Raw genomic sequence first — 26,275 nt, 5'->3', positions numbered from 1 at the left:
CATCCTGCAAAAAGATGCCATGTTTGCGTAAAACATAATATAAGAAGTGAAACAACTTGGCAGTGTAAAATATGCCTCGTTCCGCTACATATTACTAAATGCTTTGAGATGTATCACACATTACAAAATTATTAAATTATTATTTTATACTATTACTTAATTGTTGTACACTAACACTATACTTCAACCCTATTGAATGTTATATAGCAATGTAACTTTAAAAAGAAAAGGCCCTGTTTCTGAGCTTGTACATGAGTGTCCAGTTGAGCCAAATTAAATAGTATTCTTCGGACGCGTCGATGCACATTTTATTCGTATGTCAAGTGGTTAATAAATTGGTAATTGCAGGTACGAAACAGGACGGAGCGAAGATCGCGCAGATCAATGACATGACATTCAAATATCCGACATCTCCGCTGTTATCGCAGCCGGAGAACACACCGGAAGAGGCAATTTGCACCGTCGAAACGCGCTCGAAACAATGCACAGTCGATACACCGTTGTTCTGCGAGTGCGTTCAGACGATCGAGATTGCTCCCAAAAAGACTATCGAAATTATATTTATAGATCAAGGTGAGAATCCTCGAGAAATTATTTTATCGCTCTGAACATTTTTCTTCTGAACATCTTAGAAGACGCACATGTTATATAGAATATTACATCTATGTTATAAAGAATATGTTACATTGTACATAATTTTTATATTATGTTATGAAAGCAAAAATTGTTATTGACACGATGATTCTGTTTCAGGTTTCGGCGGAAACACGTCGCACACGTTCCATATGCACGGTTACCACGCAAGTATTGTAGGAAGGGGCAATTTCCAACAGCCGGTTACCAAAGATGAGATTATGCGTTTAGATTATGAGGGGAGGATCGAACGGAATTTAGTAGATCCACCAAAAAAGGACGCTTTCGTTGTGCCTAACAAGGGTTTCGCTATACTTCGCTTTTTTAGCGATAATTTAGGTAACGACACGCTCAAATTATACAGGGTGTCCCAGGTTTTAATGTTCAAACTTTGTCAGTATATTCTATGGCACAAAGTAAGAAAAAAATGTCATATAGAGCTTTATTAAGAAGTTATAACAAAAATTCGTTCAATGAAATGAAAGAGAATAGAAACGAAATTCGCACGGTCATAAGTTCGATCTTCGATCGATGTCAATCATGTATTGTCAACAACGGTAAACATTTCGAAATGTATTAATAAACACAGCTTACATAAACGCACGGCATGTGCTGATCTATTCAAGCCAATGCTCGCACAGTAACAGCAAGTTGATTACTATTCCTATTCTGAAGTTTTGTTATAACTTCTTAACACGTTCCGTGCCACGTGTACCATCGATGGTACACGCTTGCATGTTTACTTAGTGAACTGAACAAATTGTTTACAAGAAATTTAGAACCGAAGAATCAATTTCCACCGCAAGAATGGGCGTTGATAAGTTTGTGTTACGTTGTTATGTGTACGAGAATTAATAATTGCACGTAATACATCAAGTTTTAGTAAAATATCAAAGTGTGAAGATTCGAGTAAAAAAAGCTCGGCACGGAACGTGTTAATAAAGCTCTGTATGACCTATGTTTACATAACATTTTTTTCTTACTTACTTTGTGCCATAGAATACACTGACAAAGTTTGGACATTAAAACCTGGGACACCATATAGATGCGATTTTTTGTGATTGCAATTGATACAGACAATCTTTATGTTGCACAATAATCTGCAGTTTAGTAACCACCGTTGCATTACGATGAAACTGTTGCGAATGCTTATTGTTAATTGTTTTGCAGGGTACTGGTTGGTCGAAGCACGAAGTACAGCGATCTCCCCTGGAACATTCGGGCCTGGTATGCAATTCTTATTGAAGGTGGGAAATTCCGAGAGTTTCATACCCGTTCCTCTAGATTTCCCCACCTGCGGGAACAACAAGCAACCAGACATGGTGTTCGAAAATAACTGAACCATAAGTTATTACATAGCAATAGAACCTCGTGCTGTCGTAAGTTATTTATAACATGAATATCCGATATTTTTATACTTTCCCCTTCGAACTTCGTCCCCGACATTGTTTAATCATCGTCCATAAAAGGAACTGTCTAAATTAAATAAACCGTACACACCGAATGCACCCGGCTCGTTTTATACTTTATCCACCCACATTGTAACAATGCTTCGTGATTTCTTAAACAAAGATTCTTATTCTTAAACGAAGACATTCCTTGTTGTTCTTTACAGAGACTTCGATTCGTAGAGATCGATACAGTAATTTCTCCCTAATTCGCGCTCAGATTGCGCACAAAAACGGGCAATTTGGGAAGAGCTGAGACGATTGTTCGAGCATTGCGGCTCGTTTTCATAGTTGTTGACAATCGGTAATTATAAAAACTAGCCGCAAAGCTACCAAATTGTCCATTTTTGGGCGCAATTTGAGCGCGTATTTGGAAGAAATTACCGTATTTAGTAATCTGAATTGTGCTAATTCGATTACATTGTGATTGAATTTCGAAATTTAGTTGCATTGTAATTCAATTACGTGACAATTCAACTACGTTGTAATTCAGTTATTACAGAAAATTCGAAGTTTTTAGTTAATTCGACTGCTAATTCAACTAAATTGTATTTCTACTTCATTGTAATTCAACTAAATTGTATTTCTACTTCATTGTAATTCAACTAAATTGTATTTCAACTTCACTGTAATTCAACTAAATTGTAATTCAACTACATTCTACAACTACCTCATCTGTTACCGAATGACAAATAAAAGTCGCATCCCCGTTCGAAGCATTTCAACAAGTCGGAGACCCATCAAAGAGACACGAAAATATTTCCTGCTTTTATTGCCGCCAGCATAATGTCACGAAACGATGAATTACGACGGACTCGCAGTAATCTGCATACATTGTGTAAATGTATCGATAGGTACAGCGAGGAGGCAACAACAATGAGTACGCTGATCAATGAGGACTGACGGCGTAGAAATCGTTCAGCAGTTCCACCGCTGGTTTCCAATTGCTGCACTGCGGGAAACCCGGCGGTTCCTGTGGAAGATCGATATCTTCGCCTACGCGAACCACTAGTTCCATACCAGTCAGATGATGCCACGTGAAATGACAATGCATCAGCCACCATCCTGCAGGAGAACAGAATAATAATCATTAATAGTACCGCGCGCGATTGGCGATCGATGCGCGGTCGAAACGAAAATCTTCTTTTCGAAACGAGCAAACACGATCGGGAACGAACAATTAAGAAATTGTACATTTCTACAGCAATTAATAGAATATTACGTGCTCGTTGCAACCGATTCAGAAAATTCGTCTTCTGCATAAAGATCAGCGGTATAATAATTACTAATACTAATAACAAGTAATTACTATAGTAATTATTAATCTTTATGCGAAATAAAAATTGTCTTCTTTAACTGCAGAATACAGTAAATTCTCCATAATTTTCCTTCACAGCTTGTAAACAAAATTGGACAATTTGGGAAGAGGAAATATAGTTATTCGAACCTTGCGCGTCGTTTTTTGTAATTGTTAACAATCGTCAGCTATAAAAATGAGCCGCGAGGCTCGAATAATCGTGTCTCCTCTTCCCAAATTGTGCATTTTTGTTTACAAGCTGAAGGAAAATTGAGGAGAATTTACTGTACATAAGCTAGATAGAGGTTTACAGTAAAATCCTCCCTAATTGACCCTCAGCTGGTACACAAAAATGGACAATTTGGGAAGAGGAAGTTACCGATTGTCAACAACTATGAAAGCCATGTTTATGAGGTGGACAGAACGCATCAGTATTATTAAATTCCATAAATGTTTCTACTGCATTGTATTCGACCAAATCATTTTTGTCATAAATGCATAAAGATCCGCAGTATAGTAATTACGGTGGATCGGCAGTAGTCGTTCAGAAATTTCGTCAGGCGATTACAGTAGATGGAACGCGCGCATTACCTGGATTGTTCGTCCAGAAACGTACGATGGCATATCCACCCTGCGGAATTTTGAGAGTGTCTTTGCTAGGCGGGTTCTTGTAATCTCTCCGACGAAGACGTTCCGTGTGCTCCTGTATTACTTTGTCCATGTCCTGCCGTGTTATCTCCCTGCCGGTCAGGTTCCCAATAGTCATCACTTTGAATTCGTAACCATGCAGGTGGATCGGATGATGGACACCCGGAACTGGGACTGTAACAGAATTTACAGAAAGTACAGTTCGCTGTGTAAACGGAAAAGTAATCATTTTTGCTGTTAGCATTCTAAAAGGTTTAATTAATTAGTCAAGGTTGCGATTATTTTATACGCAATTTTATTGGAACGAGTAATTTATATACAGGATGTCCCAAAAAAGTTTCGCAATCTGGAAATGAGGAGTCCCTGAGGTCATTTGAAGTAACTTTCTTCTTAGCGAAAATGCATTCCGCGGCTTTGTTCACGAGTTATTAACGAAAAACAGTGGCCAATGAGAGGCGAGCTCGGTTGCGCGAGGTGGTCCAACCAACGCGAGCGCGCGAAGCACAGTTCCGCTCATTGGCTCGGCCGTCTCGTGCCAGCTGATCTCGTCTCTCATTGGTCACTGTTTTTCGTTAATAACTCGTAAACAAAGCCGCGGATTGCATTTTCGCTGAGGAAAAAGTTACTTCAAATGACCTCAGGAATCCCCTATTTCCTGAATGCGAGACTTTTTGGGGACATTAGATCATTGTACATTATAGTAAAATGACTTGTACGTGATCTTCGTTATATTTGCAATAATATTAGATTTACTCAGTGAATCTGTTTATTAGATTTAAAGGGTCGTACCCTTTTCAATCTGAAATTGCTAGTATCGATACAAATTAATTCAATAGCTAATAGAAAAACGTACTGGTGATTCCATTGTAAATTGATCATCGATTGCAAATACTCTAAATCAATAAAAAAAAAGAAAGCAAATTCGAATGAGAAAGGATTGCTCACATCTATCGTACAGCACGAGTTCCACCGTCCTGCCAAGAGGTATGCTGATCACTTGTGTGCAACTGCAAGGTTCCGTGCAAGTACTGCGGACATTGTCTTTGCAGATAGTTTTGTAGCTTCGTCGGTCGCTGAGCAACGTCGAAGCCGGGCTCTCGAACGAGATATCGTTGAATAATGAGATCAACTGAGTCCCGACAGGAGTGCCTGGAAGAACAAACGAATTGTCTTTCTATGTCCAGCGAAAGCGAAGTTATAAGTAAAAAAAAAAGAAAGGATTAAGCATAAGAACGAATCCCAGTAAACAATAAGAATTCTGTTGGAGCGATGATTACTAAAATAAAGTGGAAACGCGTTGCTGTTGCCGAAGAGCTGCTTGTTGTCAGTTCGGGTGTAACTGTAGGTCCAGAAATCCAACACATGCCGCTCATCCGGCTCGACTTTCATGATTTTCGGGTCCACGTTCTCTACGCTTTCCAATTGGTTCACGCAAACCACGGAACTGGTGTCGCGTGTGTTGCATCGCGTTGCATCCAATCCGTTGTACGTCTAACAATTATAGAAATCACAAATCAGCCTGAATCAGATTTTTATTCATGTACGTTTTTTTTTTAAATTCTATGAAAGTTGTAAATGATCATAACGTATCTAATGTCTGTACATAATGATCGACTTTGATCCGTTAACTAGACTGCGGATCTCCATACAAGCATCTAATTCAAATAAATAAAAATGTATCCTATTTTGTATCATCTCCATTACAAAGAGTCTTTTAATCAACGAAAGAGCATTTTGGTTTACTTCAGTTTTCACTGAATCAAGCACAAAAGTGAAATTCGCATAAAGATCCGCTGTGAACTAGTAGCTAAATGCATCTCTTAATGCGTTTCCTTTTTCAAACATTAGGAGATGAACACCATTTCTCTTTCATCGCTGTCGAAGGAAACCCAGGACAGTACAGTAATTTCTCCAGGTAATGCCAAATTTCGGGTTGCTGTGAATTTCCCTGTTCTAGTCCTGCGCCTATGTAATTTATTGCTACGTCTAAAAACGAGACCGAGGCTCGAATAATCGTATCTTCCCTTCGCAAATTGTCCATTTTTGTGCGCAATCTGAGCGCGAATTAGGAAGAGATTACTGTACTAGGTACGTGACCGTCGAATCGTGTCATGTGGCCTCCGAATTGTCTTCGAATCGTGGCATGTGTTCTCCGAATTGCCTCCGAATTATGACAAAAAATTAGAAATAAAAAATTAAGTAATTGATTTTATTCTAGCATCACTATGCATTCGTATTAATGTACACCGGCATGCTGACTGCTGCCTTTTTTGCCGACTGTCCCGAGTTTCTAGAAAAAAGGAACCGCGAGGCCCGAAGAATCGCGACTTCGTATTCTCAGATCTGCCGGTTTCAATTCTGACCTCCGAACATTTCTGGGAAAAATTAATGTATATTTTGCCATTGACACTCACAACACCGGTTGGCATGTCATTATATGCGGGCTCCGGCCCCAACGGCGTCATCGATGAACCGCCAACGTAATACAAAATACCTAACTGCTGAACACCCCTCGTGCCGCATTCACCCAAGCCTCGGACTTGTATCCAGTATGCATCCTTTTTTTGATTCATGTTTATTATGCAATCCATGCGTTCGCCTATTAACGTGAATAAAAATGTTTCGCACGTCTTCACTAAAAGTCTTAAAGAAATCGCGTCTTTATTAAATAAAACAATAATAACTGTCTGCGTTCAGTTCGCAACATATTAATAGATACAGTAAATTCTCTCAAATTGTCCCTCAGCTTGTAAACAACAGAATGAACAATTTCGGAAGAGGAGATACGATTATTCGAGCCTTGCGGATCGTTTTTATAATTACTGACAATCTCCTTTTCACATTTTTGTTTACAAGCTGAAGGACAATTTCAGGAGATTTACTGTACACCGTTTGCTGCTTCATTCATTTTCGAAGAGAAAAGTCAAAAGTTATACCCGCAGTTGATTAAAAAAGGACTTGGGAAGAAATAAACGCCGTGGCGCCGATTTTCGAGAGAAACTCTCGCCGACAATATGGCCGCCCGAGAAGAAAATGGCTTAAGGAGAGAATCTACTGCAATTTAAACTGATTTGATTCAGTAAAATGGGACTCGTTATTAGTCGGTGGACAGTTGCAACATCGGAAATTCGTTTTACCTGTTAGAATGACCACCTTGTCCACTTCTTTGGGCTTGACGTTGGTACCGTCTACTGCAATCACGGTGCATTTATGATTGTGGAACGCGACTTCAGCCGGGCAGACGGTACTAAATGAATTGACTATGCGAAATCTGTACCGTTTTCCTTCCTCGACGTAGAAAAGCTCCCAAAGCACGGGCGTGGTCTGGTTGGTTTTCCGATCCTGAGTGCGCGAACGTGCTCTCTCAATGATTCTTGCTAAGCGCTAGAGCTTCGAAGTCTTTTAACTCTTTGCGCTCGAGTGGTGACTCTGAGACACCACTAAAAAATTGTTAATTCACGTCCCAAAATCATTTTCATATTATCAAAGTCCAGATTTCAAAAATTGTTAAAAGTTTAACTGTTATACGAGTCGTCGCAAGACTCAATTTCGTATGCACAAAATGCACTTTGTCATATAAATTGAAGATACTATAAATCAGAAGAATTATTTTAGATTCACGGTTAAAATGGCTTCGAGCGCAAAGGGTTAAATCTCAGAAACTCTGTATATTACCGTCCATCTTCCACGTCCGTTGATCAGTATATTTGCCGCCTTTTGACCGGCAGTCTGCCTGTTCGTATAGTAACCAGGAAACCGTTCCGCCGATAGGTGATGCATCCAGTCGGATAGGTGCATCACATATTCTCGGCGAAAATCGTACAAGTGTCGATGAGGGTCTTCGGGGTCTCGAACAATTAAGTCTCCCTGCTGGCCATCCAACATGTACGTCATCACGTGGGAATGGTAGAAGTGTGTGCCGGCGTTGTTGCACAGGAATTGGTATCTAAGCAGAAGCAAATCAAGTGAGATAATAATAATGTTTGTTAGAAACAAATTTTAAAGCGGAAGCAGGTTTTACTTAGAAGGCAATGTGGTGTTTCAAACGCGCGCAACTTTGAGGAGTTCGCATAATTGGCCATCGCGTCCGACCATTGCTCGATATTTCTACTTATAATATCATATCCGTGTACGTTCGTTGTTTCATGTGTGCTCTATTCGATCCTATTTCAAAGTTAGAGCAATACAGTAAATTCTTCCAAATTGTTCCTGAACTTGTACACAAAAATGGACAATTTAGGAGGAAGAGGTACGATTATTCGAGCTTTGCGGCTCGTTTTTATAGTTGCCGATTATCAAGCACTATGTATAAAAACGAGACACAAGGCACAAATAATCTGAGCGACAATTGGAGAGAATTTACCGTATTCGTGATTCAAGAATTCTGCCCCAAAATCTTGCCTTGCAATCAGCATCGCTATAATATTAGATCCAGTCATAAATAACTTCCGTTTTTCTATCAGACATTTACTTTGTTTTTTATTTATTTCTTTTGTTTCTTTTATCTTATTTATTTTCAACCCTCGTCTATTTGGTGAGAGCAAAAATAGTGGGTGCTTATGACTCGACCTAATAATTATTAGGCTATTTTTATTTATTATAATTATTGCGATTTTTCTACAGTTTCTGTCCTTGATTATTATTGATATATTATTAATTAAACGAATTTCTTTTATTCCGTGCAATATTAACGGTTCGATATAGCGTTGAATGCGTCTCACCTGAAAGTCGACGAAGACGGAATTGGACACTGCGTGATGTAAGGGACACCGTCGTAATATTGGTAGCCATTTTGGTGGATTCCGTGCCAATGGATAGTGGCTTCAGTACCCAGTGCTTCATTCTCCACGTCCACCACGACCATATCACCTTTGCACACCTACCGAATGGTTTACGAGCTATTATAGATTTCTTCGAATAATCTGCCGACTGTTTGGCAACGATTCGAATTTTAATGTATTTATTTCAATACATTGATCTCCGGTCCCGGGAACTGTCTGTTAATCGGTAGTATGCCTTTCTCGACACCGTCGGCCATTATGCATTGAGATTCTTGACCCGTTCTATTGCAAGCACTAAACAAACAATAATTGTTGTAGAATTAAATAGTCGACGTTTAAAATTGGACCGTTTATTTTGAAAGTGGTGCAAGTCCACTTTCTTTCGTTTCGAGAAAATTGAATGTTAGCAGATCTGACAATTAAAAAATATCGGTTAATTATGTGAAGTCTGGGAATGTTTGTACTAATTTATCAATATGTAATTTGATTATATAAATTTCTTTTAGGCGAATTTAACTAAAATAATATACAATTTCCAGGCTGCAAATGGACTTACACCACTTTCATAATTAGTCAATTGTAAATATCATTTAATTTCAATTTTGAAATAACAAATATCGCTTAAAATATATCTCATATTAATCCAATTTTGTTTATAAATAATAACAAGAATTAAAATAGGATTAGCATTTCTTATTTTGAACGTTAATTATGTTTATATATTGTTAAACTTAACACAAGATATTGGTATTATTAATTATTTATGCTCTTCATGTGGCAGTGTTTTGAAATACTCATGATGCACAGGAAGTATATAAGGTAATAGCTGCTGCATATCCTTATATTTTTCGTATGTAATAGGCTTGGCATCGTGATGGAAATTGGACTTACACCACTTTCATAATTAATGGTTACGCAATTGCTTTTACCGGCCAATTTTAAATTGAACAAAGCATTGGCATTTTTTAAGATATTAAATACTAACTAGTTATAAACAAAAAGTTTACACTAAATTAAGCATAAATTACGTCATATCTCATTTTTTTAGAAAAAGGACTTACACCACTTTCAAAATAAACGGTCCAATTATTATTTTCTTTTTCACACAAGATCGTCAGAGACAAGGATACTTAACTTTTACGAACAACTTACGCGTTGAATAATCGAACATCTTTGTTCAAGTACGAAACGTTAACACTTACGGTCCCATTGTTGTATAGAACTCAAGATGGAATTTGTAATAACAAATTAGAGGTTTCTGGCCCACGGTACACGGCCGCCTGCATCGATACGGCGTGGAAAATGCTGATTCGTTGACCCAATAATGTCCTCTATCAACTGGCAACGTTTAATAATTTTTTATGCAGACGTTTTATTCGTGCATGTGGTATCATGAATTTTCACGAAACGTTTCATTAAACGGATCCAGCTTATAAAATCTGTGAAATCGATGCACCCGGAACGGCGCACTTGTTACGAAGCATCGCAATTCGTGACAAAAACTTCTGCGATTACTTGAAGCTTGTGTCAACGAGCGTGCAAAATTTCAGCTTAGCTGGTTCGACCGTTTCTATCATAATTAAATCTTAAACTGGATCCAACTTGAACTTGGAGCTGTACTCACGACAATGTGATAGGTCGAAGTGGATCAAAAAGATCACGAGCAACGAGAGAAGTTTTCCGCAACTGAGGGAACGGCTAGACTGCAGCGATGCCATTTTTACGGATAGTAGTGGAAAAAATCTCGGGTCGTCTCGGATATTTATACAATGCGCCGAAATCCGCGGTTTCGTGCTGCGAAAAAACCGCGAGCCGTTCAATCGTGTCCCGTTGAACACACGTGCTTTCGGGTATCAGCAAACCCGGTAATTGCGTTTGAAATCACGCCGAAGTCAAGGGCATCGGCTGTTATTGCGAACACGAGGACCGTAACCCGGCGTAATGAAATTTGAAAATGAATCGTTCTGCACGTTCGAGAATTTAATACGTTGCATACAGTCGGAAAGAAAAACTATGTGGACAAAATGTACACGAAAAATGGCCCAAAAACCCCCAAAAATGGCCCAAAAAAAATTTTATTATTAGTAAAAAAAAATTCTGTATAGGGACAAAAGTAACTTTTAAATTTGTTCAAGATCGGACCGAACGGTTTTTTTTTAGGTGTTAGAACCGCTTTATCAGAAAATATGGAAGCACAAAAATTGCGATTGATTAGAATAACGAAAGCGTAATTGGCGCGGTCAAATTTGATGTTGCGCGAAGATATCCAGTCTAGTAATCACCGCTGACTTTTAGCCCTTTACACTCGAAGTCTCATTTTAATAAATTTCTTCTGACCTATACGGTATATATTTTTATTTTATACGACTTATTGCATTTTATGCATACGAAATTTTGAATCTTGCGACTCGTACAACAATTACACTTTTAACAGATCCTTAAATATAAACAGGTTTGACAATGTAAACATTACACGATTATCGTAGCGGTACCTCAGAGTCGCCACTCGATTGCGAAGGGTTAACAGAATTGTTACGAGTTTTTGTTAATTATTTAATTGACATTTTATTTTATTGACATTTTTCAAACGTTATTATAACAGATGACGATAGACATTGTTACAAAAGTGGTTAGATAAGGTGCAAAACGGATTGGTACATTCGTTGTGTACGGTTTATTAATTGTGCCTGTTTTATTAACATTGAACACGTGTCTCCATATTTCGCAACACGCTCGTATAAATTTTCACGACCGGCAAAGCGAAACGATAAAAACCGAATTACGGTAGACCCGCAGTAATCTGCGTACATTGTGTAAATGACTCGCTAGATACAAAGACGATGAATACAATAATTAGTAAGCATAGGGAACTCCGGTGTTGAAGAAATCTCGCATCAAGTGCACCGCTGGTTTCCAATTGCTGCACTCCGGGAAACCCGATGGTGTCGGTGGTAGATCTTCCCGCTCGCCTACCTGAATCACTAGTTCCATGCCGGTCACATGATGCCACGAGAAATGACAATGAATCAACCAAAACCCTGCGGTGGAACAGACAAATAATTATCACTTCTGCGCAGTTCGCGATCGACGCGCGGCGGTAGAATTTCGCGTGGCGCACGAAACCTGAATTAATTATTAACCCTTAGCGGACGACGACCTTTTCGGCCGAGTCAGGTAGCAGGACGAGGCGATTTTTGCAAATATCTAACATAAACACCGATTGTCGCCTCTCACTCGCCATTCGTCCTGCCGCGCTAAACGCCGTGGCGACCGAGAGTCGCCTCTCGTCCGCTAAGGGTTAACCGTAATCATTAGGACTTTATGAACTTTTGCACTTGAAAATTCGTATTCTGCACAATGATTCGTAGTCTAGCAATTACAGTGAATCTGCAGTAAACGTTCGCACATGTTTTGCCTGTCGGCGACAGTAAACCCATTACCTGGATTGTTCGCCAGGAAACGTACGATGGCATAGCCACCCTCGGGAATTTTGACCGTGTCTTTGCCAGGCGGGTTCTTGTACTCTCCCCGTTGGAGACGTGCCGTGTGCTCTTTTATAACTACCTCGATGTCATCCCGGGAAATGTTTCCTGTTAATTTCCCGATGCTAAACACTTTGAATTCGTAACCGTGCAAGTGGAACGGATGATCGAGGCCTGCAAGCGAATCTGCAACAGTGAATTTACAGAAAGTGTTAGTTCACCGTATGAAACAGAAGTCGAACGATCATTGGCACTTTAACACGTTGACTGCCACGCGTATTTACAACAAAATCTCCTACAGGCCACCCGTGCCGCTATAGGAAGCGTGCGCTGTTAATTCATATCTGTTTCTGTTCCTGCATGAACAGTTGGAATCTTTGCCGAGTACCGAATGGTATAACTTAAAATCTCTGCCCTTATTTTTGTTCAATAATGGAAAGAGATCGGATTGCCCGGAAGGAGAAGCATAAATAAAATTACATCGTCAGATTCTGATTTGGATACTGATAAATATAATCTTAGTGATAACGAATGTTACGAAGATACTATTGACGAGATTTTACGAGAATCGGTTACATGGAAGAAGAAAGAAATGTTGACGATACCGAGGAAGCTACAGTTCAAATAAAAGATACGAAATGGACCGATCAGAGGCACGAGCATATCTGAAAAAACAAACAACCTTTTGTCCAAGCTGTCCTGATCAACCTCAACTTTGCAGAGAATGTTTTAATGTTATACACTGCGAATAATTTTTTTAATAAACCATTTTTATAAGAATTCAATAGTTTCATTACCTCCTGTAGAATATTTGTCGAAATATTTTCGGAAATCCTTTGTAAGTAGTCAAATCAGCGTCACCCGAATTACGGGTGACGTGGCCTGATGAGAACTTTTGCTGTCACCCGAATACGGGTGACGCGGCAGTCAACGTGTTAAAAGGTTTAGCTGTCTGGTCGAGGATGCGATTAAACAATTTGTACGGTATCATAGCTAAAACAACAATTTTATTCGATGGCGGATGCGTTACTCACATTGATCGTATATTACAAGCTCCACCAAACTGCCGAGAACTACGTGAAGCACCTGCGTGCAAGTGCATGGCTGGGTGCAAGTACTGAGGACATTCGGTTTGCATACAGTTTCGAGACTTCGGCGGTCGGTGAGCAACGTCGACGACGAAGTTTCGTACGACTTATTATTGAAAGACGAGATCAGCTGAGACCTATCAGCCGCATCTGTAAAGAACGAGCATGCGCAACGAAAGTGAAATTATGAAAATGAAGAGCAAAATACAAGATACGTAAATTATACAGAATAATAGAATAAATTGCAGCGTGCGCTGCAAGAATTGTATTGGTTCAACGTGTACCGAAGAAAGCTGGAAATTTGTTGTCCACTCCGAAGAGCTTTTTGTCGTCATTTTGGGTGTAATTGTAGAAATAAAAGGGCATCACGAACCGCACAGTCGGTTCTACTTCCATGATTTCCGGCTCCGCGTCCTCGTAGCTTTCCAGCTGGTTCACACATACCACAGAACTGGTGTCGTTCGTATTACATTTCGTTGCGTTCATCCCGTTGTAAGTCTAATCATTATACAAATCTCAAATCAGCATGGAGAAACATAATCGAAAGTCTACGATATGTCTGACGACTGTAAATGATTTCATTTCAGTTTCCATTGTATTAACAATTTGATGGCCGGTCGCGAGTTAACTCGTGTACTTATGCCCAGACATTGAAGCATTGCCGGTCAACAATGTGTTAAGTATGAAAATGAAATTCGCACGAAGATACGCGGTCAACTAATTGCTGAATAATAATTGCTTTTTCTGGTGGAGGAGGGGAAATGCTCTTACGTGCGCGGGATGGGTGACTCCCCCGAGTCCAACCCCCCTCTCCCCCCACAGATAGTCGCCGAAGCCGAAGCCGCGATAGCATTACTTCGGCTTAATTAATAATAATTAAAAATGAACACGATTGTTGGCACTCACGACTCCGTTTGGCATGCTATCATATTCAGGCTGCGGCGCCGATGGAGTCGCCGAAGCACCTTGGTATCGCAAAATGGCTAACTGTTGCACTTTCCTTTCTGTTTCAGCGCATTCTCCTAAACCTCGCACTTGTATCCAGTACGAATCCAATGCTTGATTCGTGTTTATTATGCAATCCACGCGTTCGCCTATTAACGGAAATAACAATGTTTCACGCGGCTTCGTCGGATCCTAACGTAGAAGTTAAACGAGACTCCGTAATTAGTCGACTGATAGTCGCAACATCGAGCATTCGTTTTACCTGTTAGAATGACGACCTTGTCCACTACTTTAGATTTGACGAGAGCACCGTCCTGGGCAATCACGGTGCATCTGTGCTTGTGGAACGCGATTTCAGCCGGGCACACGGTGCTGAATGAATTGATTATGCGAAATCTGATCGCATCGTTCTGCTGCACGTTGAACGTCCATAACGGCGCGTGGGTGTTCACGGTCGCGTTTTTCGGATCCTGAACAAGCGAACACGCTCCCTCAATAATTCTTGCTAACCGATAAGTTTTCAAATCTTTTACATCGCGGCAATTCTGTATGTCACCTTCCAATTTCCACGCCCGTTGATCAATATATTTTCCGCGGCCTGTCCGATGTTCGTGTGATAACGACCTGGGAACCTTTCAAGTGACAGCTCGTGCATCCAATCAGACAAGTGCATCACATATTCCCAGTTGTACGAGTTCAGATAGGGATCCTCGGGATCATGAACGATTAAGGCACCCTGTTGTCCATCCAGCATGTGCGTCATCACGTGGGAGTGGTAGAAATGCGTGCCGGCGTTGTTAGCCCCGAATAAGTATCTAAGCGTAACAATTCGAAAGTTCATTCGGCAAATATCCCGGCGTACAGTGCACAAGAAAATCGAGAGAAAGTTACTCAAACGATAATTCTTGATCGAAGAAAATCTTCAAGTGGAAGCTCGACATTTCTGCTTATAATAAACGGATTCGAGTTAATTGTAAGCTTGTTATACAACACGTGTCGCAAAAGTTATTAATCAAAGCGCTCGGACACATTTACTGTACATTCATGCGAGATCGAAGAGGTTCTATTCGATTTTTTACTTCGAAGTTAGAGTTTCGTTAATTCTCGCTCGAGATCACGAGTCAATATCGCTATACAGTAAATATTGTAATTTTTGCAATTTCTATCGCGTTGAACGAATTCCTCTTATTCCGTGCAATTTTTACGGTTCGATATACATGGTATTGAATCGTCTCACCTAAAACTCGTTGAAGACGGAATTGGACACTGCGTGACAAACGGAACACCGTCGTAAAATTGGTAGCCGTATTGGAAGATTCCGTGCCAATGTATAGTGGCTTCCATACCTGGGGCTGCATTTTTTACGTCCACCTTAATTATGTCACCTTTGCACACCTGTTGAACAGTTTTTGAGCTGCTACATGTCTTTCGAATAATTTATCAGATTATTCAGAAACGAGAATTCTGTGGGATCAGCATTATAACGAATTCTTCTAAAGCTGTCTTCATTTAAATTTTAAATACAAAAACACTGTAAAGAATGTAAGCGTTTAACGGATGCTCTTTTAGTTTATTTAAATACCTCGATCAGCGGTCCTGGTAGCTGCCGGTTAATCGGTAATATAGTCTTCTCGACCCCGTCAGCTACTATGCATTCGTTTAATTGATCCGTTCTATTGCAAGCCCTAAACAAATAATAATTTCTATGAAATGAAACTGTCGATCTTCGAAATTATTTATTTTCATTTTTATACACACGAAAGACAGACAAGCGTACTTAATTTACACGTTGAATAATTGAACGTTTCTGTTCAACTACAAATCGTTAATACTTACGGTCCTATTGTTGTATAGTATTCAAGAGTGAAATCGAAAGAACAAATCAAAGGATCTCCACCCGCGACACACTTCCGTCTACATTGTTCCGGCGTGGAAAAATCGCTATCGTTGACCCAAAAACCTGCATTAAAAATCGTTTTTTATTCGTATCCTAAAACGTGTAACAAAACTACGATCTTCGACATTCTGCAGCATCGTGGAAAAAGCATAAAAACCTGCAACGCTTTGGGATTAATTCCAAGAAAACAATTACGCGTAAGAAGCTGAGACCGCGCAAGTGCATTTGCACATGTTTTAAGTAGTATCATACATTTTTATACGACGTTCCATTAAACGGATTTTACTTATAAAATCGTTAAAATCGGACAGATTTCTCCCGGAATGATCCGCGCACTTCTTACAAATTACCGCAATTTATGACATCACAACTTACAAAAATTTCTGCTATTACATTCGCAACGGTATGCCAATATAAACGTGCAAAAGTCTTTCTTCAGAATTAAGCCTTAAGCTGTGAACTTATTTATCTTACACTCACCGTGCGATAGGTCAAGATGAATGAAAAAGACCGGAAGCAACAGGAGAAGCTTTCTCGAATGGAAAAAATCGCTGGACTGCAACAATGCCATTTTTACGGCTTGAAATCCAAGCCTTAGGTTGTCTCGGTCATATATACAATGCCCCGAAATCGGTTGTTCTATTTAGCCGCACCGATGACCTCAACTTATGCAAAAACAATGAGCACTTTAATTGTGCCGTGTTATCTACGCGGAGTTTCCGGGTATCAGTATTTCGTTACTAATAGTGTAAAAACTATTACTTCGGTGCGGTAAATTGCGTCAAAATTTTCCAGAATCAATGGCATCGGCTAATATTTCAAGGAAGAAAACTGTAGAAAGGCGAAAGCTTTGAAAATAAATTATTCTGCACGTTTGAAAACGTAACATGTTACAACCCTGTAGTTAGAATTGTATACATAGATACAATTCCGCAATAAATCATTCAAATGTCGAATCATAAATAGTGGAAATAGGTATAATTTGAAATTCAATGTTTACTTTCATTATCGGAATTTCATTGTTACATGTAATGAAAAGTGGACAAATCATTCATTTATCGGGTTTATCGGGTTATGCTCGAGCACATATTAGTAACTTTGAATGGCACTCGTATTCTTTATTTAATGAGTGATTCGAAGAGAATTCTGTAAGCAGATATTATTAGACAAGGCATTTAACAAAATTATAAAATAGGTTTCTTCAAGCAAAGAATTAATTGTCAAACAATAATTTTGTGCAGCGAATAGCCAAACAATAGAATGTTATTGATTTTGCAGATTTTCTATAACAACGCTAATGTAAATCCGAATGATGATTTATATTTTTTTTTATGTTCAGCTCGTGAATTGATTTTGCATATGTTCTCAACGAATTTTTAGTTCCACGCACCCGAGATAAACAGGAAAAAAACTACTAATATATTCTTGGACGTAATGTATCTATATAATATATACCGCTGTATATATTTCACCTATTTTCTCATAAATTATTGAAGAGCAGTGCAAATTAAGTAAGATAGCGAAATTAGCAGAATAATTATATTTTATCACGGTTACATGTCAATAAACCTGGAAATACAACTTTTTATTCCTTTTACTTTACTATATGGTAAATCAATGAATACCCTAATCACGACTTCAAATGTTATAATTTTGAACATTTTTTGCAGAAAAAAATCATTTTTTTCACTTATGTAAAATCGTGAAGCTGTCGAATTCATAATAATTAATCAAACAATTTCTCCTTTAAAGTCCATTTGTATTATATTTCACGTTGCATAGCAGATGTACATGTAAATATATTGAGACATTTCGTTTCCTTCAAAAATTCATTATACACGCAGACGCAAATTATTCCTGATACTAAAAAGTGCATAATATCGTTTCGTATAAGAAAAAAGACAATTTGTGACGCACATCACGAATATACATAAACTTCCGGTTATAATAAATTATACAAAAATACATTTGTATTTTTCCTTCAACGAAGCTTTTGTTCTATCTGTAATATACTTGATTTTATATATTTACTAAAATAAATATATATCCTACAAGTAGAAGAATTGAAATGTCAAAACGAATAATGTTTTATGGGAACGCAAAATATGCGCCACCAGTGTTTAAATGTATCGTAAGAAATCCATTCCCGGCTTTTAAAAGTATAAAGATTTACAAAAATTTCTTCACAATATTTCATATAAGCTGCTATTCAAATCGTTGTCGAGACGATGCCTCACTCCTCCAGGAAGAAGTATTGGCCTGCTCTCTTTTGTTCCAGGTCCTGTAAAAAAGGTAATTACGCTTACTTTGGAAGTATATTACTAATAAATTAAATTAAATAAAAGAAGAATGAACACATCCAAACGACATACTTTCACGGACTGACTCTTATTGATCCTTGGTCTGTAGTTGTTCGGATCTCTTCTGAAAGTGATGCCGAGAAGTTCCAAGAATCTGTTCATGCCATTTAGCAAAGATTGCGGACTGTGAGCTGTAGTAGCCAATGATGGAGTGCCAGAGAATACTATTACACGGTCAGCCAAGTATGTAGCCATGATAAAATCGTGCTCTACTACGAATCCCGTTTTCTTTGCATGCAATATAAACCTGAAACAGTAACGCAGGTTTAGGAATAACAGCTTCAAAGTACGCTTCACAAGATAAAGAGAAATGATTCTCCATTACCGCTTGATGACTTTAGCTGCGACCAAACGTTGTTCCGAATCCAAATAAGCAGAAGGTTCGTCGATCAAGTAGACATCAGCAGGCTTCCCGAGACACAGAGCAAGAGCCACTCGTTGCAGTTCACCTCCGGAAAGGTTCTGCACTTCTTGGTCCATGATGTCGTCTATCTTCAAAGGCTTCATAACATCTGTTACGAATTGTGGATGCACGTAAGCGTCCCTAATCTTCTCATGCAACAGCTGTCGCACGATACCCTGAGATTTGGGACTTATCTTCTGCGGCTTATAACTGATGTGCAACATAGGGATACTTCCTGTTTAAGAATAAAATTATTCTAGTTGTTTCCGTTGTACAGCATTAGAACCTTGCTACAATTATTAATTAATTACCAGAACCATCGTCGGGTGGCAGATTACCAGCCAACATTCTAATAAACGTCGTTTTTCCTGTTCCATTCTCGCCAAGTAACACAAGGATCTCCGAGTCAGTGAATTGACCTTTCTCAACGTTCAGCTTGAACGACCCCATTGTCTTCGTCATCGCTGGATACTCGTAATGATTCATACGTTTCACTTCCTCCTCGGTTGCACTCTCCGCAACTTTGAAGACAAGAGACTCCTCGCGGAATCTCAAGTTCTCAGTGGGAACAAAACCGTCGAGGAAAATGTTTATACCTTCTCTGACAGAGAAAGGCATAGTAACAACACCATACGCTCCAGGAACGCCATAAAGGCAACATATAAAATCTGATAAATAATCCAGAACCGATAAGTCATGTTCCACTACTATTATGAACCTATTCAATTTGGAAAATGATATTAGTTACTTGGAAAAATGGTAGATAATAACACAAATGCTAATTACATACTTGTCGGGATGAATAAGAGATCGGATTGTTAAAGCAGCGTTCAGACGTTGCTTTACATCCAAGTATGATGATGGCTCGTCAAACATGAAAATATTTCCATTTTGGATACACACCATAGCACAAGCAAATCGTTGAAGTTCCCCACCGGAAAGTGCTTCGATACCTCTGTCGCGAATATGCATCAGATCTAAGGGAAAAGTAATTAAACAAACCGTTAAAAAAAATACTTAATTTACTTAATCTAATATTTCATATTGATTTCAACTTACCCAACATTTTACAAATTTCCATTTGATTTTTGCGTTCGTCCTTTTGATCTAAAAGTTGTTGCACAGTGCCCTTCACAGCTTTAGGAATTTGATCTACATACTGAGGCTTGATAAGGGCTTTCAAATGGTCCTCCAATATTTTAGTAAAATAATTTTGCAGTTCACTACCTCTAAAGTGACTCAAGATCTCGGTCCAGTCTGGAGGATCCTAAATAAAAAAATTAAAATCATAAATTAACAAAAGAGAATTCCTATGCAAGAAAACATTTATGTGGACAAAATCATACATACAGTAAATCGGCCTAAATTTGGCTTCTGCTTGCCAGCTAAAATTTTAAGAGCAGTTGATTTACCAATTCCGTTAGTTCCTACCAAACCTAACACTTCTCCAGGACGAGGAATTGGCAGTCTATGTAGTTTAAATGAATTCTTCGAGTAACGATGAGTGGTTTCCTTTTCTAAATTGCTAGGAAGATTAATGATGGATATTGCTTCGAATGGGCATTTCTAAAAATAAGATGTGATTAATGCAGATACTCATACGTTTCTCATTATTATAAACTTGGAATAATAAGTACCTTAACACAAATACCACATCCAATACATAATTCCTCTGAAATGGATGCTTTTTTGCTATTTGCAGTAACTTCTATACAAAGTTTACCCATCCGTACAACTGGACAAGATCTTTTGCATTCTTGCCTACATCGTTTTGGTTTACATTTATCGTTATTAACTATGGCTATACGTGTTAATCGATCCGTTTCCTCCATAGACTTTTTCGGCGGCATGATGATAATCTATTTGCCTGCCTGAAAATTATATGTGAGAATTATTTATTATTCGAAACACTCCATTCATGAATACTAATTAATTCCAATATTTTCCAAGATCATTAAACACAGTTATACGTTTATTTCGTGGCTAAATTATTATATCCTTTGAACATCTTTATTTTAAATTTCATAGAGTAATTAAAAAGTCTTACTAAACTTTGAACATATGTTTTATTCATATGAAGCTAACAAATGAATAGACAATATTTTAATAAAACTACAACGCAGTAGCGATAACATAGTTACAAGGATACTGTGCAAAAATTATCATAAGTGTTTGTGCATAAACGAAATTCGGATTGAATGAAAATCCAATCCCAATGTGGAACTCTAACCTCATGTAATTAATTATGAATTATGCTGATAGAATAATATTCAATAAATATATCATAGAATTCACGAGCATGATTCATTCTAAATACATTATGTTATAACTTGATAATATTTAATAGGCACGCATACGATTAAGTACCTGTCAAACCAAAAACGTGGAGGAAACTCCTCTACAACCTTTTCGAAGGAGTTTCCGCACTCGCACACCACCGCATGCTCCAATTTTAACCATAGAATTTCGGAAGGTAGACTATGCACTCAACACCTTTAACCAGTTTCACAATTTGATCTTTTCTTGCTGAGACCTTTATTTACATGAAAATAAGGTTTTGATATTCTTTTGGATTCCTTACTACATAATTTTATTTCATCTGCCAATAGATTATTTATATTTCAACATAATTTTCAATACTAAATTCGTAAAATTCAAGTTAAATGTAAAAAAATATTTCCATTAACTTTTAGTAGATTTTTATTAACAAATTAATAGAAGATTGTTATTCAGTATAAGTAAAAAGAAAAGCATTTACATTATAATAAATAAATGCAATAAAATTGTATTAAAGGTTTAAAAATTTTTTAATAAAATTTAAAAAAAAATGACAACGCTGTTTGTATGTAGATCATCAAGGTCATCAAATATGGAGACAAAAACATCAAATTTTTAACAGAAGTTTCGAGTCTAGTATATTTTGTGGCTTCGTGTACTGCATGTCTTATGAAGCATTATACAGATTCGTTCTGAGGTTTTGTGCACATAATAATAGCATTTGCTTATATATCCTGATTTTTTAGTAAGTAAAAGTAAGGCAAAAACCTTTCTATTGAAAATTTTGCGTTATCGACTACACAAAAATAAGAAAAGTTTGTGAGTAATAAGTAGTCTAACCGTACTTTGCTTTAAAACAGGTGTCAAGTGACAGTTCTTGATGCATTTTTTCCGTTTTTAGTTTCCTTCATTAATAAAATATTGAAGCTTTATACTTCAAATGTCTTAATGTGTTGAATCTTCTACATATAATTTTTCTATATAATAACTATGGTTGTATACACTAGTTATTAACATTTTGAATGTTATAAAAAAATGGCGATTTTGTGTAAACATTTTTGGCTTTTTCATAAATTCTTTATACTTTTGCAAGATTCAGTTATTTCTTTTATTACTGCAATTTCGTGTACATTATGTATAATTACAGTATAATTTCAATTTCCTTTGCCAACACATATTTCATTAAAATTTTCATTAATATGTAATCTTTTGTTTAAATGTTTATTAGTTTTTTATTACATATCAGACTATATAATTTTATGTTTCATACGAAGTATAAATTTTGCCATGACTTTCTTCAATTAAATTTTTATGTATAGTTGCTGCATCCCTTGGAATGGAGCGAAGTATTCATGAAATGTTGAAAGATGCACCACCTATAAGTGAAAATGATAATGCTGTTCACAGTGGGACACCCCCTCCTCATGTACCAAACAATTGCACTAACGACACTCAAGCTAGACCTGCCACAATCAATTTAACATTGGGTAGCCCGACATCACAAATGTGTAAGCAGAATAAATCAACTATTATGTATTACATAACAGTATATTGTCTCATCAAATGTTTGTAAAATTGAAACAGAGTTTTTTTATCTTGTAATAGCTGTGACAGTATCTCCAAATACACCTATTCAGAATGGCGATACTCAGACAATGCGTACTGCTCAAAGTAAGATTGAAAGCATTAAAAATTGGAGTATTTCTACATATAAATGTACTAGACAGCTAATGTATGAAAAACTTGGTAAAACATCTCGTACAGTAGATTCAGGTGAGTTATCTATAATGTACTTTGATTGATTATGATCTTTTTACTCCAATGTAACTCATTCTTTCATCTTTAGAACTTGAAACACAGATTGAATTATTAAGAGATACCCAAAGAAAGTACTGTAACGTGTTACGATTATCCAGAGCATTAGCTTCTCATTTTCATCATGTTGTACAAACACAACATGCTCTTGGTGAAACATTTTCTGAATTAGCACAGAAATCCCCAGAGTTACAAGAAGAATTTCTTTACAATTCCGAAACTCAAAGGAATTTAACTAAAAATGGTGAAACATTACTAGGGGCCTTAAACTTTTTCGTTTCATCTGTAAACACACTTTGTAATAAGACTATTGAAGACACTTTGCTAACGGTTCGACAGTATGAAACTGCAAGGTAATGTTTCACTTTACGATGGACCATATCAATTTTAAATATATGTTTCAATATTTTTAAAATGTTAATTTCTTTTACAGAATAGAATATGATGCCTACAGAACAGATCTTGAAGTATTAGCGCAAGCTACAAAATCTGATGGTAGTAATGCAGCAAGATTAGAAGAAGCACAGACTAATTATGAAGAACATAAACAGAACTTTGAAAAGCTACGATCGGATGTCTCGATTAAACTTAAATTCTTAGATGAAAACAGGGTATATATTTATTCAACTCTTTGACTTCTCCGCGATTTTCTTTTACAGTAATTTCATTCAATTGTCATTGCAGATCAAAGTGATGCACAAACAGTTATTGTTGTTCCACAATGCAGTGTCTGCCTATTTCTCTGGAAATCAAACTGCATTGGAAGCAACACTGAAGCAATTTAACATAAAAGTTAAATCACCGAATTCGTCTTTACCATCATGGCTCGAGCAGTAGTTACACTAGAGTGAATAGATGCGAATATTTTGGAGAATATGAAAAAAGATGCATTCGTCCATACAAACGTTTCCTCGAACAACGGAAAAAATGTAAAGGTAGAACATCTTTCGGATTCTTGAAAATGTGTTAGGAGACATTGTTGTCGAGATATCTATCGATTTAAGTGGTTTCTGGAACGAGAGTACATTATAACGCAAAACCAGACTGAATTTTTTTCCGAATTATGTTTTAAGTATTGGTCAGTATCATAGATATATGGCACTATAAATTAGTAAATTTCAATGATATAATTAGCACTTATGTGGAACATTTAATGGCAATTAAAAATATGTCTGTTGAAGAATTTGGTACTGTTAATTCAATAGCAATGCTTCTAAAATTATAAAGGCAATAGATATTTAATTTTTATATCTACTACCTTCTTCGGGAAGTTATAATGTAAATATTTAACAAATGATAAACTGAATTTTGAATTTTACAATATGTATAAAACGGTATTAATTGATTGTTTACATTACATTTTGTACCAAAACAATAGGCACATTGTCTTTGCTAATAGGAGAGTTCATTATAATGAAATATGAACATCCACGAATTAGCTGTTTCATTTGACTTATTGTTCTACTTTGATTATATTCTTCCAAAATACAAACTTCGGTACTTATACACATTTACATATCCAAATTGAAAAAGAATCAATATTACAAAAATTTCAATACTTCCGCGATTAAACTTTAAGTATTTACACGTATAGATGCTGTGTTTAGATATCGATATTAGCACCATCTTCCCATTTGTGCTGATTTTTATATTAAAATTGTGTGGTTTAATGAGTTAAGAACTGTAAAATCTTAAATTTCATGTTTACTGCGATCGTACTTTTAATTTATCTTACATGCTTTCCACGTGTTCTCTTTTAATATGTATAAGTTTGTTTGCATTGGCATTAACTTAATATAACTATTATAATTTATTTTTATATTTTTTTTCGAAAAAGAAATTAACGTATATGTATATGTTAAATAACTTATTGCAATAATGAAAATGCGTATATATATATATATGCAAAACAGTTACGTTAGTAACAATAACCGTATTATTACAAAATGTAATAAATGCCGCGTGATTATGTTTTTTTCAGAAATACTTTTAAGTATTTCAGCCAAGAGTGTTATATGTCTGCATAATATTTTTATCGATGCAATTATTTTCTATTGAAAATATTTGTATTTACTAAAAAAAAAGTATTTAAATGTTGGAAAGTTTAACAAACTAGTCATATCATTTAAGTGAATGAGTATAAATGAAATGAATTCAAAATTATGATTTACGTCACATATTACATATGTTAACATTATATATGATCACCTTTTATTTGAAATCAGTAGTGTATTGAATCTGTATTAAAATATTACAAATCTTTACGCTTCATACATAGAACGTTTTTAGGATAGGTAAAATGAATGTATGTATAATACATTATCGCCATTGTTTGTTGCTTACACTCATAGTTTACATTAGCACCGATAGTAAATTAAGTTATATAAAAGAATCTAATCTATTAATATTATATCATCCAATACGTTTTATCGTAATTTTGTAATAAATTCCTTCCAACGTGATCACATTGTACATTTTTAAGGCATGTAAAACAATGTATGTAAATGGATCGTATATGCAAAATGTATGAAATTTGCACTACAGTCAAAATTTGTATAGATTCTCGCGTGTGCGGGATTCTATTTATCTCTGGAACAATAGAATTTACGAAAATAATTCATAATCATGTACTAAACGGTCTAGGAAGGTCGATCGATATTTGTTAAATATTTTACTACGACCATGCAGGAAATACATTCCATTATGGAAAAGACTTTTGTTAAAATATACTTAGGTCATTTCAACTTACTGTAATAAAATGAAGCTAAAGAGTCATATTTATTAATTACTAATGAGAGTGAAAAGCAACACTGAATGACTTGCATCACTAAAGAATGCAATTTGAGCACCTTTTTATTTATAAAACGTATTGTAGTTAATATATTATGTTCCTACTCATAATGTTATTGTGTGTATATTATGTGTATACAAATTCATAATAATAAATGAATGCTTATATATTTTGCTTTGTACGGAGCTTTGATTGCAGACTGATAGTTTGTATTCAGACATTTAATTTTCGACTTAAAATTAATAGAATTATAAAAAAAATGAATAACAATCTATTTCTCTATGCATCAAAGATATTACTCTGATATATCAATACAAATGGCAGTAGTTAACAATAAAAGAACATTCTTCGCACTATTTGAAATTTACATATCGATGAGCAATTGTTATTTTGAAAACTAGATTCTTGAA

At 36.6% G+C, this 26,275-nt stretch overlaps 5 protein-coding genes across 5 annotated transcripts in view; 2 read left to right on the top strand and 3 right to left on the bottom strand.

Annotated features, from left to right (window-relative positions):
* The window catches only part of LOC117229336 (uncharacterized), a 30,034-nt gene extending 27,897 nt beyond the window's left edge, over nucleotides 1-2,137 (top strand). Inside the window, exons 8-10 of the mRNA XM_076523914.1 lie at nucleotides 349-573; nucleotides 754-972; nucleotides 1,804-2,137. Coding sequence (XP_076380029.1) covers nucleotides 349-573; nucleotides 754-972; nucleotides 1,804-1,973 — 614 coding nt within the window. The 3' untranslated portion in view covers nucleotides 1,974-2,137. The remainder of the gene's footprint in view (nucleotides 1-348; nucleotides 574-753; nucleotides 973-1,803) is intronic.
* A 699-nt stretch (nucleotides 2,138-2,836) lies between these two features.
* On the bottom strand, nucleotides 2,837-10,550 carry LOC117229341 (uncharacterized). The gene is made up of 11 exons (XM_033485780.2): nucleotides 10,432-10,550; nucleotides 10,010-10,145; nucleotides 8,999-9,101; nucleotides 8,748-8,905; nucleotides 7,702-7,972; nucleotides 7,164-7,368; nucleotides 6,441-6,625; nucleotides 5,304-5,517; nucleotides 4,972-5,175; nucleotides 3,970-4,200; nucleotides 2,837-3,146 (listed from the first exon to the last, which is right to left on the bottom strand). The coding sequence occupies exons 1-11, from the start codon at nucleotides 10,523-10,525 to the stop codon at nucleotides 2,971-2,973; spliced, it is 1,977 nt and encodes a 658-aa protein (XP_033341671.2). The 5' UTR covers nucleotides 10,526-10,550; the 3' UTR covers nucleotides 2,837-2,970.
* A 916-nt stretch (nucleotides 10,551-11,466) lies between these two features.
* LOC117229350 (uncharacterized) lies at nucleotides 11,467-16,856 on the bottom strand. Its single transcript, XM_033485792.2, has 11 exons — nucleotides 16,700-16,856; nucleotides 16,159-16,282; nucleotides 15,905-16,007; nucleotides 15,560-15,717; nucleotides 14,879-15,137; nucleotides 14,585-14,792; nucleotides 14,284-14,471; nucleotides 13,662-13,875; nucleotides 13,324-13,527; nucleotides 12,248-12,475; nucleotides 11,467-11,845 (listed from the first exon to the last, which is right to left on the bottom strand). Exons 1-11 carry the CDS (start codon nucleotides 16,788-16,790, stop codon nucleotides 11,661-11,663), a joined length of 1,962 nt encoding a protein of 653 aa, XP_033341683.2. The 5' UTR covers nucleotides 16,791-16,856; the 3' UTR covers nucleotides 11,467-11,660.
* A 1,101-nt stretch (nucleotides 16,857-17,957) lies between these two features.
* pix (ATP-binding cassette sub-family E member 1 pix) lies at nucleotides 17,958-21,463 on the bottom strand. The gene is made up of 9 exons (XM_033485803.2): nucleotides 21,350-21,463; nucleotides 20,620-20,853; nucleotides 20,333-20,548; nucleotides 20,042-20,249; nucleotides 19,773-19,959; nucleotides 19,294-19,700; nucleotides 18,905-19,217; nucleotides 18,592-18,826; nucleotides 17,958-18,500 (listed from the first exon to the last, which is right to left on the bottom strand). Exons 2-9 carry the CDS (start codon nucleotides 20,830-20,832, stop codon nucleotides 18,453-18,455), a joined length of 1,827 nt encoding a protein of 608 aa, XP_033341694.1. The 5' UTR covers nucleotides 20,833-20,853; nucleotides 21,350-21,463; the 3' UTR covers nucleotides 17,958-18,452.
* Nucleotides 21,464-21,894: 431 nt separating this feature from the next.
* Nucleotides 21,895-26,034, top strand: Arfip (ADP ribosylation factor interacting protein arfaptin). The gene is made up of 6 exons (XM_033481317.2): nucleotides 21,895-22,004; nucleotides 22,579-22,767; nucleotides 22,865-23,032; nucleotides 23,106-23,427; nucleotides 23,508-23,685; nucleotides 23,759-26,034. The coding sequence occupies exons 2-6, from the start codon at nucleotides 22,596-22,598 to the stop codon at nucleotides 23,909-23,911; spliced, it is 993 nt and encodes a 330-aa protein (XP_033337208.1). The 5' UTR covers nucleotides 21,895-22,004; nucleotides 22,579-22,595; the 3' UTR covers nucleotides 23,912-26,034.
* The last annotated feature ends 241 nt before the right edge of the window (nucleotides 26,035-26,275 follow it).

This window comes from Megalopta genalis, chromosome 1 (assembly GCF_051020955.1).
Source record: "Megalopta genalis isolate 19385.01 chromosome 1, iyMegGena1_principal, whole genome shotgun sequence".
In the NCBI taxonomy this organism is placed as follows: Eukaryota; Metazoa; Arthropoda; class Insecta; order Hymenoptera; family Halictidae; genus Megalopta; species Megalopta genalis.
This window is presented reverse-complemented; position numbering and strand designations above follow the sequence as displayed.

Bases quoted from the DNA above. Each gene is read 5' to 3' on its own strand.
- LOC117229341 (XM_033485780.2), bottom strand. From the start codon at position 10,525: ATGGCATCGCTGCAGTCTAGCCGTTCCCTCAGTTGCGGAAAACTTCTC. The intron at 9,102-10,009 runs GTAAGTGTTAAC...TTGTTTGTTTAG, and splicing joins TTCTATACAACAATGGGACC to TGCTTGCAATAGAACGGGTC. The intron at 3,147-3,969 runs GTAATGCGCGCG...GTTCTCCTGCAG, and splicing joins TTTCTGGACGAACAATCCAG to GATGGTGGCTGATGCATTGT.
- LOC117229350 (XM_033485792.2), bottom strand. From the start codon at position 16,790: ATGGCATTGTTGCAGTCCAGCGATTTTTTCCATTCGAGAAAGCTTCTC. The intron at 14,793-14,878 runs GTGACATACAGA...TCGCTTGTTCAG, and splicing joins ACGGGCGTGGAAATTGGAAG to GATCCGAAAAACGCGACCGT. The intron at 14,472-14,584 runs GTAAAACGAATG...TTCCGTTAATAG, and splicing joins CAAGGTCGTCATTCTAACAG to GCGAACGCGTGGATTGCATA.
- pix (XM_033485803.2), bottom strand. From the start codon at position 20,832: ATGCCGCCGAAAAAGTCTATGGAGGAAACGGATCGATTAACACGTATA. The intron at 19,218-19,293 runs GTAATTAATTAA...ATTCTTAAACAG, and splicing joins GCCACCCGACGATGGTTCTG to GAAGTATCCCTATGTTGCAC. The intron at 18,827-18,904 runs GTAATGGAGAAT...TTACTGTTTCAG, and splicing joins GCAGCTAAAGTCATCAAGCG to GTTTATATTGCATGCAAAGA.
- Arfip (XM_033481317.2), top strand. From the start codon at position 22,596: ATGGAGCGAAGTATTCATGAAATGTTGAAAGATGCACCACCTATAAGT. The intron at 22,768-22,864 runs GTAAGCAGAATA...ATCTTGTAATAG, and splicing joins TAGCCCGACATCACAAATGT to CTGTGACAGTATCTCCAAAT. The intron at 23,033-23,105 runs GTGAGTTATCTA...TTTCATCTTTAG, and splicing joins ATCTCGTACAGTAGATTCAG to AACTTGAAACACAGATTGAA.